General features: G+C 42.5%; 1 protein-coding gene across 1 annotated transcript in view; it reads left to right on the top strand.

Annotated features, from left to right (window-relative positions):
- Positions 1 to 17,573, top strand: part of LOC139563184 (ALK tyrosine kinase receptor-like) — an 819,033-nt gene that overhangs the window by 624,398 nt on the left and 177,062 nt on the right. The window contains exons 6-8 of the mRNA XM_071381520.1: positions 2,555 to 2,686; positions 6,450 to 6,587; positions 9,472 to 9,575. Coding sequence (XP_071237621.1) covers positions 2,555 to 2,686; positions 6,450 to 6,587; positions 9,472 to 9,575 — 374 coding nt within the window. The remainder of the gene's footprint in view (positions 1 to 2,554; positions 2,687 to 6,449; positions 6,588 to 9,471; positions 9,576 to 17,573) is intronic.

The following is a 17,573-nucleotide window of genomic DNA, read 5'->3' as shown; positions in this document are numbered from 1 at the left end:
AGACAGGCCTGGACATGCACTGGCTTAAGCAGGGGGACCTTGCGTGCGCTGCAGGATTTTAATCCATGACTGCGTAGTCTGTTACTAATGGTTTTCTTTGAGACTGTGGTCCCAGCTCTCTTCAGGTCATTGACCAGGTCCTGCCGTGTAGTTCTGGGCTGATCCCTCACCTTCCTCATGATCATTGATGCCCCACGAGGTGAAATCTTGCATGGAGCCCCAGACCGAGGGTGATTGACCGTCATCTTGAACTTCTTCCATTTTCTAATAATTGCGCCAACAGTTGTTTCCTTCTCACCAAGCTGCTTGCCTATTGTCCTGTAGCCCATCCCAGCCTTGTGCAGGTCTACAATTTTATCCCTGATGTCCTTACACAGCTCTCTGGTCTTGGCCATTGTGGAGAGGTTGGAATCTGTTTGATTGAGTGTGTGGACAGGTGTCTTTTATACAGGTAACGAGTTCAAACAGGTGCAGTTAATACAGGTAATGAGTGGAGAACAGGAGGGCTTCTTAAAGAAAAACTAACAGGTCTGTGAGAGCCGGAATTCTTACTGGTTGGTAGGTGATCAAATACTTATGTCATGCAATAAAATGCAAATTAATTATTTAAAAATCATACAATGTGATTTTCTGGATTTTTGTTTTAGATTCCGTCTCTCACAGTTGAAGTGTACCTATGATAAAAATGACAGACCTCTACATGCTTTGTAAGTAGGAAAACCTGCAAAATCGGCAGTGTATCAAATACTTGTTCTCCCCACTGTATATTTTTCTCTTGTTGGATTTTCCAGAGGTTCTCTGGTTTTGTTCTTTTGTATTTTGGATTAGTCTTTTAAGGTTTGTTTTTCCCTTGCTGTTTTTACCACTTTGTGGATTTCTTTGTATTTTGGAAGATATCTATTTTTTATTAAACCACCATCTCTAGTACTGCTGTGTCTGCCTCATCTTCTGGGTTCTGCCGATTTAGTGACTGTTTCTCGCACCGGGTCCTGACAAACCCTACTCAATAAATTGGATGCAGTCTATCACAGTGCCATCCGTTTTGTCACCAAAGCCCCATATACTACCCACCACTGCGACCTGTACACTCTCGTTGGCTGGCCCTCGCTTCATACTCGTCGCCAAACCCACTGGCTCCAGGTCATCTACAAGACCCTGCTAGGTAAAGTCCCCCCTTATCTCAGCTCGCTGGTCACCATAGCAGCACCTACCTGTAGCACGCGCTCCAGCAGGTATATCTCTCTGGTCACCCCCAAAACCAATTCATCCTTTGGCCGCCTCTCCTTCCAGTTCTCTGCTGCCAATGACTGGAACGAACTACAAAAATCTCTGAAACTGGAAACACTTATCTCCCTCACTAGCTTTAAGCACCAGCTGTCAGAGCAGCTCATAGATTACTGCACCTGTACATAGCCCATTTATAATTTAGCCCAAACAACTACCTCTTTACCTACTGTATTTATTTATTTATTTTGCTCCTTTGCACCCCATTATTTCTATCTCTACTTTACACTTTCTTCCACTGCAAACCAACCATTCCAGTGTTTTTATTTTTTTACTTGCTATATTGTATTTACTTCGCCACCATGGCCTTTTATATTTTTATTTATTTATATATATATTTTGTTTGCCTTCACCTCCCTTATCTCACCTCACTTGCTCACATTGTATATAGACTTATTTTTCACTGTATTATTGACTGTATGTTTGTTTTACTCCATGTGTAACTATGTGTTGTTGTATGTGTCGAACTGCTTTGCTTTATCTTGGCCAGGTCGCAATTGTAAATGAGAACGTGTTCTCAATTTGCCTACCTGGTTAAATAAAGGTGAAATAAAAAATTAAATTAAATTTAGTAACCAATTTTTTTTTAAACAAATCTAAATATATTTTATATTTGAGATTCTTAAAAGTAGCCACCCTTTGCCTTGACAGCTTTGCACTGTCTTGGGATTTCTCAACCAGCTTCACCTGGAATGCTTTTCCAACAGTCTTGAAGGAGTTACCACATATTCTGAGCACTTGTTGGCTGCTTTTCCTTCCCTCTGCGGTCAAACTCATTCCAAACCATATCAACTGGGTTGAGGTCGGAGTGATTGTGGAGGCCAGGTCATCTGATGCAGCACTCCATCACTCTCCTTCTTGGTCAAATAGCCCTTAAACAGCCTGGAGGTGTGTTGGGTCAATGTCCTGTTGAAAAACAAATGATAGTCCCACTAAGTACAAACCAGGTGGGATGGTCTATCGCTGCAGAATGCTGTGGTAGCCTTGCTGGTTAAGTGTGCCTTGAATTCTAAATAAATCACCAACAGTGTCACCAGCAAAGCACCCCCACACCATCACACCTCCTCCTCCCTGGTTCACGGTGGGAAATACACATGCGGAGATCATCCGTTCACCTACTCTGCGTCTCTCAAAGAAAATGTCTTAACTTACCCCACTCTCCCCTACATAGTACCAGTTTGGCATACTGCCTCAATCATGTCATTCTGATGATGATTTATTGCCCTCTGTTGACAGATATGTTTCTATCTCTGTCTTTGCTTCTCTCCAGATCCCTACCCAATCCACAACATCACCCTCCAGGGCCAGTACCACTGTAACCAGGGCCCAGGGGTCCCTCTTGGACAGCTGTGTGACTTCAAGATGGACTGCCCGCTCGGCGACGACGAAGGGAACATGTGCCGTGAGTACAGCCTATCTACTTGTATCCTATGCCTCTGCCATGCTTCGCTAGCACTTCTCACCCTTGACATTTTCTGTGGTAGTAATTTTTGATTCTAGAACACATTCGTTATCTCAAGGCCCAGGAATAGTTGATCTGCCAACGTTGGGTTAGAAAGTCCCCTAGCCCTGGATATTTTTGTATGTGTGTGTGTGGCTGGATATGTTTGTGTGCAGGGTCGTCATGCCCATTGAAATGCACAGTCCTCAGTCCTTTTCATTTGTACATTGAAAATATAGAAGATAGTGTTTCTTTAAGGCATGATTATTTCAAAGCAATTGAATTTGGCCATCAATGCTCCCTCAAAATAATTAGGTAAATGACGTGTGTGTGTGTGTGTGTGTGTGTGTGTGTGTGTGTGTGTGTGTGTGTGTGTGTGTGTGTGTGTGTGTGTGTAGTTTATCATTTATACGTATATAATTGCATGTGTGTCGATACACATATCTCTGGAAATACATTTGAAGTGAATTCCGGAAAAGAATACAGAATGTTAATTTATAATAAATGACGATGACCAGAATTAATATCATGCCCCCACAGTGCACGATTAGCCTCCTGTGTGCCACTTATTAGCATGATGGCTGCTCCCCTGTGCTTATAGGTTGACAAACTGGGGGGGCTAGTGAGATGAGTCATTTTCCCTGCTAATGACACTACCCACTGGGCACAGACGTCAGTTCAATGTTTAGTTTTGATTTACATTTGGTTGGATTGTCAACTAACATGAATTCAACGTGAAACAAAAATAAAATAATCACCACTTCCTTGAATTTAGGAAAAAAATATGAATTTGCCTTAAGTTGATTACTTTTTTCAAATTCAACCATCATCACATTGAATTTTCTGGTGGAAACTAAGCTGATTTTACCAGTTTTTGCCCAGTGGAGAATAGCTGTCAAGCTATCAATGCTAATTAGCCTAGCTTGCTAATCCAGGAGGTAGTGTACATTTGAATGTGCTGTGTGTTGGAGATGCCCCAGAGAGACAAACTATTCCATGAAAGGGATTCTGAGTAGAATTTGTTGAATTAAGCACCACTTAAAACATGAAATGCATGGAAATCAGTATGTGTAACAGCCAGAGGTTGCACAGCCTCATATTCACTGGAATTGATGATGCCATGGTCTTTCTACAGTGAGTGACTTGAGAGGTGTGCATAACATGATTAGGATGCTCGTTACCCATCCAACACACATCCAATATCAAATGTTCGCTCATGCTTTGTGGCAAATGCTCTGCTGTATCTTACCTGCGAATATTGCCAGTCAACCTTGTCAAATGTGGAGTAGTTATTTGTCCATGGCTACGATACCACTAGTTACATCATTGATCTCATTTATTGGATTGACTGTATTTGACATGAGAAGTGGGTAAAACCAAAACATGAGAAAGTACCAAATTATATTACTCTACTTTAGTCAAATCAATGGATCACCAGCCCATTTCCTGATGATTGCAACATGATAGTAAGGACATAAAGGCTGGTTGAACTGTGTTGGGAACCTAGAGCTCTCCCCTCTGTCTTTCTCTCTCTCGCTCTCTCTCTCTCTCTCTCTCTCGCTCTCAATCTGTTACATCTGAGAGGGAATTACTTAACTTTTTTATTTTCCATTAAGCACTATTACCAGTGATTCATGTGTTTTTTGTATTTCTCTCCATTTACTCTCCTCACCCTGCCCATGATCTTTTGTCTCACTCTTTCTCTTCTTCAATCCTCTCTCTTTCTCTGTCACTCACTCCCTCTCTCTTTCCCATTTCTCCCTCCCTTTCTATCTTTCTCTCTCCTTCCCACCACCCTCTCTCTCCCATGTCTCTCTATCCACTCTCTTTCATCTCTCTTTTCTCCCTCCCTCCCTCTTCTTCAGTCACTTACAGCTGTGCTCTGCACTTGCGTCATTCTACCAGCCATGGGACTTTCGCGACTCTGAGTACCAAAGCACACTGTCTTACCCTTCGGCATAACCTATTCAATATGATCCAGCCATGATTTATCTTTTCCTTTAATCTAATTAAGTACGACAACGCATCTTGCCAAAACTCATTCACTGGAAAAGGGAGAAGAGGAAAAGTAGAATCTAGCTCAGCTCAAGTCAATCAAGACGAATATCAGACATTGACATTGAGGATTGAAGAAGGTGGCGTAGGGTGGGGGTGGATGTCCCCCCCCGGATTTGCTTTTACACATCCGCCCCGGTTAGAGGATCAAAGTCTATGCTGGTCAAATTCAATGAATCCAATTTATTTATAAAGCCCTTTTTACATCAGCAGATGTCACAAAGTGCTACACAGAAACCCAGCCTAAAACCCACACATCAAGCAATGCAGATGTAGAAGCACAGTCGCTAGGAAAAACTCCCTAGAAAGGTAGGAACCTAGGAAGAAACCTAGAGAGGAACCAGGCTCTGGGGGGTGGCCAGTCCTCTACTGGCCATGCTGGGTGGAGATTATAAGAGTACATGGCCATATAAGGCCAGATTGTTCTTAAAGATGTTCATAGAGGACCAGCAGGGTCAATACTTGTCATACAAAGAGAAATAATTAAGAAAAACTATTGATGAAATATATCGGTGCTCATCAGCCATTGGACATAAACATTACACAACAAGTTGGAAATCGCAAATTCAACAATGTGGTTTGAGTGGTTTGGATGGAATAAGTGGCTAACAGCAAGCATTATAAAATCACTGGCCTGATAATTTGGTCAATTTTCTCCTCTTAATTTTGCCTACTGTTCTGACATGGTGGTGCACATGTAGCCTATGACCTGTTTTAGAGAAGTGTAATCATGAAATATTATAAGAGCTCTCATTGTCTGTTTATATGCCCCCTTTATTTATCCTACAGTTCTGACTTGGTGTACAGGGAGAACACTGTAAGAATGGCCCATGTTCGCTGTACATTTCAAAAGTGCTGAACAAATAGTTATATTGACTACGTCCGTCCTAGCTCAATCATTCATGTCTTAATCGAAATTATGGATTGCCTCTTATCCGCTTGTCGTCCCCTTATGCCATAGTTTGTACATCTCAATTGTCATTTGTTTAAGCAAGTCAGCCATATCAGCTATATATTTTTTTAAAGGCAGTAAATTAGCCTGAATTAACTGTTTCGCTGCCAGATAAGGCTCTGCTGATAGCCAGGTGTACCAGTGGTAAGGTGTTGGGACTGCTGTTGGGTCTTTGCTGTTAGGACAGCTTTATGTTGGCCCTAACAGTTTGTGGGCACCATTTGTCACCGTTATAGTGCAATTCATGTATTGTTTAGTGTTGTGTTGTGGTTTTGCTGGCATGCATCCCAATTAATTTTTTATTGTTTTTGCCCCACCAAGATTTACATGCTAAAATCGCCACTGGTTAGCAGCATGCATCCTTGCTGAGATAGCTTGGCAAATTCTATGTGAAACATGTCTAATGGTCTACTGGAAGCCTTGGACAACTACCTGCCCCCTATGAAGTGGCTTTTAGGCAGTTATATACTGTATACAGTACAGATTTCTCCGATTTTCTTTCTCCTCCCTCTCTCCGACACCCCAGCCCTGAGGTCTAACTCAGAGTTCTAGCTATCTTCATGTCTTTCAGACTTGTAAAAGCTAGTTGCTTGGATGGCTCCCCACTCTATCTTGCTCTGTCGCTCTCTCTCTCCTAGGTCAATTTATCTGCAGCTACAGCTCAGTTGAGGCTACTCACTCTCTTCTCGTCTCTCTACCGCTATCTCTCAATTTCAGATCAGTTTCTCAATGGCAGCTATTGCTCCTTCGAGGACGGTGAGTGCGGATGGCAGCCAATTGCAGCCAAGGGATCCTCCTGGAGGCGTGTTCGCACCCTTCCAAAGAAGGTGCGGCCTAGCTGTCCATCATCCTCAGGTGAATCATCAGTGCTTTTTAAAGACATGTTGTCACTTAAATCTATATATATATATATATATATATACATATATACAGTTTAAGTCGGAAGATTACATACACCTTAGCCAAATACATTTAAACTCAGTTTTTCACAATTCCTGACATTTAATCCTAGTAAAAATTCCATGTCTTAGGTCAGTTAGGATCACCACTTTATTTTAAGAATGTGAAATGTCAGAATAATAGTAGAGAGAATGATTTATTTCAGCTTTTATTTCTTTCATCACATTCCCAGTGGGTCAGAAGTTTACATAGACTCAATTAGTATTTGGTAGCATTGCCTTTAAATTGTTTAACTTGGGTCAAACGTTTTGGGTAGCCTTCCACAAGCTTCCCACAATTAATTGGCTGAATTTTGGCAATTTCCTCCTGACAGAGCTGGTGTAACTAAGGCAGGTTTGTAGGCCTCCTTGCTCGCACAAGCTTTTTCAGTTCTGCTCACAAAATGTCTATAGGATTGAGGTCAGGGCTTTGTGATGGCCACTCCAATACCTTGAATGTGTTGTCCTTAAGCCATTTTGCCACAACTTTGGAAGTATGCTTGGGGTCTTCATCCATTTGGAAGACCCATTTGCGACCAAGCATTAACTTCCTGAGTGATGTCTTGAGATGTTGCTTCAATATATCCACATAATTTTCCTGCCTCATGATGCTATCTATTTTGTGAAGTGCACGGGTCCGTCCTGCAGCTAAGCACCCCCAAAACATGATGCTGCCACCCCCGTGCTTCACGGTTGGGATGGTGTTCTTCGGCTTGCAAGCCTCCCCCTTTTTCTTCCAAACATAACGATTGTCATTATGGCCTAATAGTTATTTTTTTGTTTCATCAGACCAGAGGACATTTCTCCAAAAAGTACGATCTTTGTCCCCATGTGCAGTTGCAAAACGTAGTCTGGCTTTTTTATGGCGGTTTGGAAGCAATGGCTTCTTCCTTGCTGAGCGGCCTTTCAGGTTATGTCGATATAGGACTTTTTTTACTGTCTATAAAGATTATTTTGTACCTGTGTCCTCCACATCTTCACAGGGTCCTTTGCTGTTATTCTGGGATTGATTTGAACTTTGCGCCCCAAAGTGCATTCATCTCTAGGAGATAGAACGCGTCTCCTTCCTGAGCGTTATGACAGCTGCGTGGTCCCATGGTGTTTATACTTGCGTACTATTGTTTGTACAGATGAACGTGGTACCTTCAGGCGTTTGGAAATTGCTCCCAAGGATGAACCAGAATTGTGGAGATCTACAATTTTTTTTCTGAGGTCTTGACTGATTTCTTTTGATTTTCCCATGATGTCAAGCAAAGAGGCACTGAGTTTGGAGGTAGACCTTTAAATACATCCACAGGTACAACTCCAATTGACTCAAATGATGTAAATTAGCATATCAGAAGCTTCTAAATCCATGACATCATTTTATGGAATTTTCTAAGCTGTTTAAAGGCATAGTCAACTTAGTGTATGTACATTTCTGACCAACTGGAATTGTAATAAGTGAAATAATCTGTCTGTAAACAATTGTTGGAAATATTACTTGTGTCATGCACAAAGTAGATGTCCTTACCGACTTGCCAAAACTATAGTTTGTTAACTTCTCTGCGCTACGGATCCCTTTAGCGGGATCATTTTCCTAAACAACCGCTGAATTGCAGGTCGCAAAATATTACAAAAAATATTTTTAATCATGCAATCACAAGTAAAATATATCAAAACACAGTTTAGCTTGTTGTTAATCCACCTATCGTGTCAGATTTTGAAAATATGCTTTGCAGCGAAAGCAATCCAAGCTTTTGTGAGTGTATCAATCAATGCTACAACAGCTAGCCCCAAATTAGCATGGTCACGAAAGTCAGAAAAGCAATGAAATTAATCGCTTACCTTTGATAATCTTCAGATGTTTGCACTCACGAGACTCCCAGTTACACAACAAATGTTCTTTTTGTTCGATAAATATTACTTTTACAACAAAAAAACGCCATTGGGGTTGCGCTTTATGTTCAGAAAACCAAAGCCTCGTTCCGTTCGACGAAAATTCCAAAAAGTATCCGTAATGTTCGTAGAAACATGTCAAATGTTTTTTATAATTAATCCTCAGGTAATAATATTTCACCGGACCGTAACCTATTCAATAAAAGAGAAAAAGAAAATGGAGCGCTACCTTCTCGCGAGCAGGAACTAATCTGAGGACACCTGACTGCTTTTGAAATATCTTGCTTATTTTTCAAAATAAAAGCCTGAAACTATGTCTAAAGCTTGGTCACAGCCTGAGGAAGCCATTGGAAAAGGAATCTGGTTGATACCGCTTTAAATGGAAGAAAGACGGGCCAGGAAACACAGATTAAAAAAAATCACTTCCGGGTTAGATTTCCTCATGTTTTCGCCTGCAGAATCAGTTTTGTAATACTCACAGACAATATTTTGACAGTTTTGGAAACTTTGGAGTGTTTTCTATCCTAATCTGTAAATTATATGCATATTCTACGATCTGGATCTGAGAAATAGTCCGTTTACCTTGGGAAAGGTATTTACATTTTTTTTTTAAAAGCGTCAAGAGGTTGCAAGCAGTGTGTCAAGAAGCAGTGTGGCTTGGCAGGGTCGAGTTTCGGAAGATGCGTGGCTCTCGATGTTCACCTCTCCCAAGTCCTTAGGGGAGTTGCAGCAATGGGACAAGACTGTAACTACCAATTGGGGAGAAACAGGGGTTAAAGTAAAAAATGAAAAAATATGCCCAACATATTTCATAGAAGCTTGTCAAATCTTCTGTCGTGCAAATTACTTTTTTTTGCAAAACACAGATATTTAACAGATTTATGTGTGATTGTTTATTTATTTGTGTGATGTGTGTCTTCCAGGTGCCATGTTCAGTGTGGATGGAGGACAGTCCAAGGGTCAGCACGGGTCCGCGTTGCTCAGGAGCCCTCTCTTCCCTCCTCCCCTACGGAACTCTCCATGTGAGGTGAGAGCAAAGGAGTGTTCTTTCTTCTTCACACACACACACACACACACACACACACACACACACACACACACACACACACACAGAGATAGATAGATAGATAGATAGATAGATAGATAGATAGATAGATAGATAGATAGATAGATAGATAGATAGATAGATAGATAGATAGATAGATAGATAGATAGATAGATAGATAGATACACAGCAGACACTCACAGACAGTCAGACAGAAAGAAAGAAAGAAAGACACACACACACACACACAACACCTTTCTGTTGTGTGAAGAAGTGTCTTTTAAGTCTAAGCAAACAGACCTACACACCGACTGTGTCCCAAATGGCCCCTTATTTGGGACAGAGACAAAGTGTGTATTAGCACATAGAGAACAAACAAAAACATGACTGAATGGACAGACAAATTATGTAAGAGAGGAGTGTCTGGAAGCAAACAGGCACACTGTGAAGAAAAATACAGTAGTGTTTCTATTGAAACTGGTTTGAAAAACTAAGTTATTGATAATGGCAGTATTGCTGAATTACTGAACATTCATTTTTAGATATAATAAGAAGAGTTCTCCTTACTTAAGGATATGAATGCATCTAATGGATTGAAAAGTCCTAGTTGAATATCTTGGAGCACTTTGTCTTCATATAACTCTTAGTTTTCTTAAGTTGCCTAAAAACACAGACAGACCGACGCACACACACACACACACACATTTACACCTACCTGGTAAGAGCTGCAGTGGACAGGTGAGGGGGAGCGAAAGTGGATGCTGGGGACAATGACATTTATTAATTTATTAATTTAAAATGTATTTCTTGAATTGACAGAAGTTTGATCCCATCCCTGATAGTGGTGGTTTAGCAAGATATCATCATTTAAGTCAGTGATATTTCCCAGGGATAGGATTTCCAGACACGAGGTCAACCCAGTCAATAAACATAAGAGACCGCACCTGTCAATCTGATGACATAAAAATATCATGGAGAATTTCAAATGCATTATTCAAGCGTTATTGGTCAGCGGGGTTGTCAGTCAGGTCGAGACAGGGTGAGTCCATGGCTATGGTTTTAAAAGTCTGCCTCTTGATAGGTGTCTGTCTGGCAAGTGGGCTAATATTGTATTTAGAGGTTAGTAAGGTGTCTTTGTTAGGACAGCATCAATGTTTTTACTTCACTTAGCACTTTCACTATGTGTAACTTTACCACAGGTCATAAATACCTGGTAGAAACTGCCATGCAGTATTGAGAGAGTCTAAGACATACAGTGGGGAGAACAAGTATTTGATACACTGCCGATTTTGCAGGTTTTCCTACTTACAAAGCATGTAGAGGTCTGTCATTTTTATCATAGGTACACTTCAACTATGAGAGACGGAATCTAAAACAAAAATCCAGAAAATCACATTGTATGATTTTTAAGTAATTAATTTGCATTTTATTGCATGACATAAGTATTTGATACATCAGAAAAGCAGAACTTAATATTTGGTACAGAAACCTTTGTTTGCAATTACAGAGATCATACGTTTCCTGTAGTTCTTGACTAGGTTTGCACACACTGCAGCAGGGATTTTGGCCCACTCCTCCCTACAGATCTTCTCCAGATCCTTCAGGTTTCGGGGCTGTCGCTGGGCAATACGGACTTTCAGCTCCCTCCAAAGATTTTCTATTGGGTTCAGGTCTGGAGACTGGCTAGGCCACTCCAGGACCTTGAGATGCTTCTTACGGAGCCACTCCTTAGTTGCCATGGCTGTGTGCTTCGTGTCGTTGTCATGCTGGAAGACCCAGCCACGACCCATCTTCAATGCTCTTACTGAGGGAAGGAGGTTGTTGGCCAAGATCTCGCGATACATGGCCCCATCCATCCTCCCCTCAATACGGTGCAGTCGTCCTGTCCCCTTTGCAGAAAAGCATCCCCAAAGAATGATGTTTCCACCTCCATGCTTCACGGTTGGGATGGTGTTCTTGGGGTTGTACTCATACTTCTTCTTCCTCCAAACACGGCGAGTGGAGTTAGACCAAAAAGCTCTATTTTTGTCTCATCAGACCACATGACCTTCTCCCATTCCTCCTCTGGATCATCCAGATGGTCATTGGCAAACTTCAGACGGGCCTGGACATGCACTGGCTTAAGCAGGGGGACCTTGCGTGCGCTGCAGGATTTTAATCCATGACGGCGTAGTGTGTTACTAATGGTTTTCTTTGAGACTGTGGTCCCAGCTCTCTTCAGGTCATTGACCAGGTCCTGCCGTGTAGTTCTGGGCTGATCCCTCACCTTCCTCATGATCATTGATGCCCCACGAGGTGAAATCTTGCATGGAGCCCCAGACCGAGGGTGATTGACCGTCATCTTGAACTTCTTCCATTTTCTAATAATTGCGCCAACAGTTGTTTCCTTCTCACCAAGCTGCTTGCCTATTGTCCTGTAGCCCATCCCAGCCTTGTGCAGGTCTACAATTTTATCCCTGATGTCCTTACACAGCTCTCTGGTCTTGGCTATTGTGGAGAGGTTGGAATCTGTTTGATTGAGTGTGTGGACAGGTGTCTTTTATACAGGTAACGAGTTCAAACAGGTGCAGTTAATACAGGTAATGAGTGGAGAACAGGAGGGCTTCTTAAAGAAAAACTAACAGGTCTGTGAGAGCCGGAATTCTTACTGGTTGGTAGGTGATCAAATACTTATGTCATGCAATAAAATACAAATTAATTATTTAAAAATCATACAATGTGATTTTCTGGATTTTTGTTTTAGATTCCGTCTCTCACAGTTGAAGTGTACCTATGATAAAAATGACAGACCTCTACATGCTTTGTAAGTAGGAAAACCTGCAAAATCGGCAGTGTATCAAATACTTGTTCTCCCCACTGTATATGTCAGAGTCAAGGCCCGCGGGCCACATCCGGCCCGCGAGAAGGTTTTTTACGGCCCCTGGGATGATCTTGATTTATTATTAGAACCGGCCCGCAGACCGCAGCAAGCCGGCAGCCCGCAGATCTTTTACACGCACCAATACTACATTTCCCACAATGCAACGGTGACGCACCGAGCAGTAGGCTGCTGTGTAAATGAGATGGAGCTGCCTTGGGAAAAACTCGTGGGTTTGACAACCGACGGAGCACCTGCGATGTGTGGACACAGGAGCGGACTGGTGGCGAAGATACGGGAAAAGATGCAAGAGGAAAACGCGACAGGTGAGCTGACAGCTTATCATTGTATCATACACCAGGAAGCGTTGTGCGGTAAAGCCTTGAAAATGGAGCATGTAATGAGCATCATCACGCGCACAGTTAACTTTATCAGAGCCAAAGGTTTGAATCACCGCCAGTTCAAGGCATTTCTGACGGAGTTAGAAACGGAGCATGGTGATTTGCCTTATCACACAGAGGTGCGATGGCTAAGCCAGGGAAAGGTGCTTCAAAGATGTTTCGAGCTTCGTGAGGAGATTTGTCTGTTCTTGGACAGCAAAGGGAAAGACACAACACAACTCCGAGACGAAATGTTTCTGTGTGAAATGGCTTTTCTGTGTGACATTACGAGTCATCTGAATGCAATGAACTTGCAGCTGCAGGGTCGGGATCATGTCATCTCTGATATGTACAGTACAGTGAAGGCATTTAAAACCAAACTGACTCTGTGGGAGACGCAGATGCGGAAAGAAAATTTGAGCCACTTTCCCAGCTGCCAGACCATGAAAGAGAAGCTCTCTACCAGTGCGTTCCCGAGCGCACAGTTGGCTGATAAAATAGGTATGCTTGCCGCTGACTTTCGACGCCGATTTGCTGACTTTGAAGCACAAAAAAGCAGGTTGGAACTGCTCGGTAACCCATTTGCTGTTGACGTGGAAAGCTCACCACCAAACCTCCAAATGGAGTTGATTGACCTCCAATGCAATGATGCACTGAGGGCAAAATATGCGGCAGTGGGTGCTGCGGAGTTCGCCCGTTTCCTCCCCGACACAATGCCCCAGCTGCGCATCCAGGCTGCTCAAACGTTGTCTATGTTTGGCAGCACATACCTGTGTGAACAACTGTTTTCTTTGATGAACCTGAACAAAACATCACACAGAAGTCGACTTACTGCTGAACACCTCCACTCAATTCTGAGGATTTCCTCAGCTCAGAGCCTTACCCCGAACATTGATGAACTTGTGGAAAAGATGGGACACCACCAAGTATCACCCTCAACCTCAAACAAGTGAACATTACTGTGCAATCACATATTTAGAGTTTTTACTCAGTTCAAGTTTAAAAGTTAAAGTTTAATATTTGTTTTCACTTCTTCTCCTTAAACAAAGTGTTGTTTTTGATTAATAGATTTTTGCACTTTATTTTATTGTATTTCAATCCAATTATATTTTAAAAATATTTCAGTTGAGTGGATGATAGAAAATTGCTATTATAGTTTTTTTCTTTGAAGTAAATTTAGCCCACTTTTGCTAAAATAGAAAATATAGGCTACTGATGGTACCTTGAATACCGGTTTCTTTCATTTAATGTTCATGTTATGGGGATTTTTATATAAAGGAAATTTGTCTTTTGTGTCTGTTGAAAATTAAAGATTACTGACAGAGCCATAAGAAAATATTGCTTTATTTATCTGATCATATTGGAATATATTTGTTAGGTTTTCAGTAGGTTCAATTAGGTTCACTAGACTATATGCGTCATTTAAAAATTTTTCAATGAACATTCGAACAGTCCGGCCCTCGGCTTGTAGCTAAATTTTTTATTTGGCCCTCCGTCCATTTGACTTTGACACCCCTGGTCTAAGAGAACAAAGCGCCTCTTTTGGCCAAACTCCTAATCCTCAAAATGGGAGAATTAAATAATATTTCTACTTTTGAGAAGGTGGGAATGGTCCGGGGACAGTTATGACAAGTGTGTTTTATTTGGTGATCTCATGAAGGACAGGAAACACACATAACTGTATCTCTTAAAGTGTACATTTCCCAGCTGTCAGGTTTAAATATAAATACTCTGAAACGTATGTGATTAAACATGAAACTATTTGTGAAAAGTTGTAATGTGATGTTAACCTTCTAAATGAGAGTATGGATTTTCATATAAAGATTAACTAGACATTATGTCGGCGTCATGGAACTGCCCTTTTCTCTGAAGTGTATAAAACCCATTCGTGACGCAATTCACACCAGACCACGCAAACCCCGGTGTACACTAAGTTTGCAAATGGTTGAATTTCTAAGACTAGAAAACATGCAGCTGACGCGACATGTTGAAATATTTGGCACTACAACTCTACTAAATGACAAGACCAAACCACGTGGCGCATTGGCTACACGGCTGGAAATGATGGTACTCTGAAGTATCCATTGTAACTACCTGCAACCACGAAAGACATTGTGACTTCTGGGAAAATGAACCAGAGACTCTGATGAACCCTACAGGATGATCGAGGATTCCAACAGAGAAGACAACAATGACATACGGGCGTAAATATATAATTTGCAACTATTCTCAAATGAGTGGCCATTCATGTGCAAAGAATTAGCATTACAATGAATATAATTATAGACTGTGTGTAATGAATCCATTTTGTCTTTCCTGCTCTCTGTCCCCACCCCTCTCCTTTTGTGTCACGTCTGCCCTGCCTCACGTACTCACTCATCACCTGTTATTACCTCCCCTATATTTTTCAGTTCCCCAGCTCTGTTCCCTGGCTTCTGCAATGATTGTTTTTGTCTGTTACTCATTTGCTGACGCTGTTCCTGTCTCGTTCCATGTCCGTTATTTAATGTTAATGTTAATGTTTTACTCGCCGTACCTACTTCGTCATGCCATGTGACAGAATGCAGTAGCCATCACACGAAGCATCGGGGAGTACTGGCGTTCCGGTTGGTATGGTGGCATCGGCTCTGGGTCGCCACCGATGGAACCGGGGGTGCCTAGCCAGCTCGTCGGGCTTCCACGTCCTAGCTGGCTCGAGAGGTTTCCTTGCCCCGGTTGGCTCGGATGGTGCCCATCCCACGTCGGGCCTCAGCCGGATCGTCAGTTCTTGTTCGCCCAGCCGGACCTGGAGTTTTTTTTGGTTTATATTTTGTTTTGTTGGTGACGTGGGGGTGGATTCCGCTGCCGATGTAACCGGGAGTGCCTAAGCCAGCCGGTCGGGCTTTCACGCCCTGTCTGGCTCGAGAGGTTTCCTTGGCTCGGTTGGCTCGGCGGCTTCCCATCCCACGTCACACTCCACCGGATCTTCGGGCTCCCTCTCTGCAGCGGGATCAACAGGTGTCTTGCCTCAGCCGGATCATCGGGCTTCCATGCCTCAGACAGGCTCGCCAGGCTCTCAAACTCCTGCCGGCTTGCCCAGCGCCCATGTCTCGGCCGGTTCGCCCAGGTGGGATGCCGGCTAGCGTCCCTAGAGGGGTGGAGTACTGTCACGTCTGCTCCCACTCTTCCCCGCCCCCTGGCGCTTGAGGGCGCCTGGCTGCCCTGCATCACGCACTCCTATCATCCATTACGCACACCTGCCTTCCCTCGTCATGCGGATCAGCAACATTGGACTCACCTGGACTCACTCATCACCTGTTATTACCTCCCCTATAATTGTCAGTTCCCCAGCTCTGTTCCCCGGCTTCTGCATTGATTGTTTTTGTCTGCGTTACTCGTTTTCTGACGCTGTTCCTGTCTCGTTCCATGTCAGTTATTTACAGAAACCTGTCGTACCTGCTTCGTCTCTCCAGCGTCATGCCATGTGACATTTTGTCTACCAAGCTTTCATATCGGCATAGCCCACTAGGAACTTTTATATCATTGTTAGTAACCAATATCTACTGTTTGTTTTGTATTTCTGTGATTATTTAGTTTGTTAGTAAATAAATAATTAAGGCAATTTGTATATTGCTGATTCATTTAAAAAAGATCCAAAACTTTGAACATCCTACGGAGCACCATTGAATCCATTATAAAAAAATGTAAAGAATATGGCACCACAACAAACCTGCCAACAGAGGGCCGCCCACCAAAACTCACAGACCAGGCAAGGAGGGCATTAATCAGTGATGCAACAAAGAGAACAAAGATAATCCTAAAGGAGCTGCAAAGCTCCACAGCGGAAATTGGAATATCTGTCCATAAGACCTCTTTAAGCCATACACTCCATAGAGCTGGGCTTTACGGAAGAGTGGCCAGAAAAAATCCATTGCTGAAATAAATAATAAGCTCACACGTTTGGTGTTCGCCAAAAGGCATATGGGAGACTCCTCAAACATATGGAAGAAGCTTTTTGGCCATCAAGGAAAACGCTATGTCTGGCGCGAACCCAACACCTCTCATCTCCCCAAGAACAACATCCCCACAGTGAAGCATGGTGGTGACAGCATCATGCTGTGGGGATATTTTCATCGGCAAGGACTGGAAAACTGGTCAGAATTGAAGGATTGATGGATGCCGCTAAATACAGGGAAATTCTTGAGGGAAACCTGTTTCAGCCTTACAGAGATTTGAGATTGGCACGGAGGTTCACCTTCCAGCAGGACAATGACCCTAATCATACTGCTAAAGCAACACTCAATTGGTTTAAGGGGAAGCATTCAAATGTCTTGGAATGGCCTAGCCAAAGCCCAGACTTCAATCCAATTGAGAATCTGTTGTATGACTTAAAGATTACTGTACACCAGCAGAACCTATCCAAATTTGCTGGAGCTGGAGCAGTTTTGCCTCGAAGAATGGGCAAAATCCCAGTGGCTAGATGTGCCAAGCTTATAGAGACATACCCCAAGAGACTTGCAGCTGTAATTGCTGCAAAAGGTGGCTCTACAAAGTATTGCCTTTGGGGGGGGTGAATAGTTATGCACACTCAAGTTTTCAGTTTTTTTGTCGTATTTCTTGTTTGTTTCATAATAAAAAATATTTAGCATCTTCAATGTGGTAAGCATGTTGTGTAAATCAAATGATACAAACGCCTCCAAAAGACATTTTAATTCCAGGTTGTAAGGAAAGATAATAGGAAAAATGCCAAGGGGGTGAATACTT

This window comes from Salvelinus alpinus, chromosome 33, assembly GCF_045679555.1.
Source record: "Salvelinus alpinus chromosome 33, SLU_Salpinus.1, whole genome shotgun sequence".
Classification (NCBI taxonomy): domain Eukaryota; kingdom Metazoa; phylum Chordata; class Actinopteri; order Salmoniformes; family Salmonidae; genus Salvelinus; species Salvelinus alpinus.
Note: the sequence above shows the minus strand (reverse complement) of the source record. Positions and strands in the feature narration are given on the sequence as shown.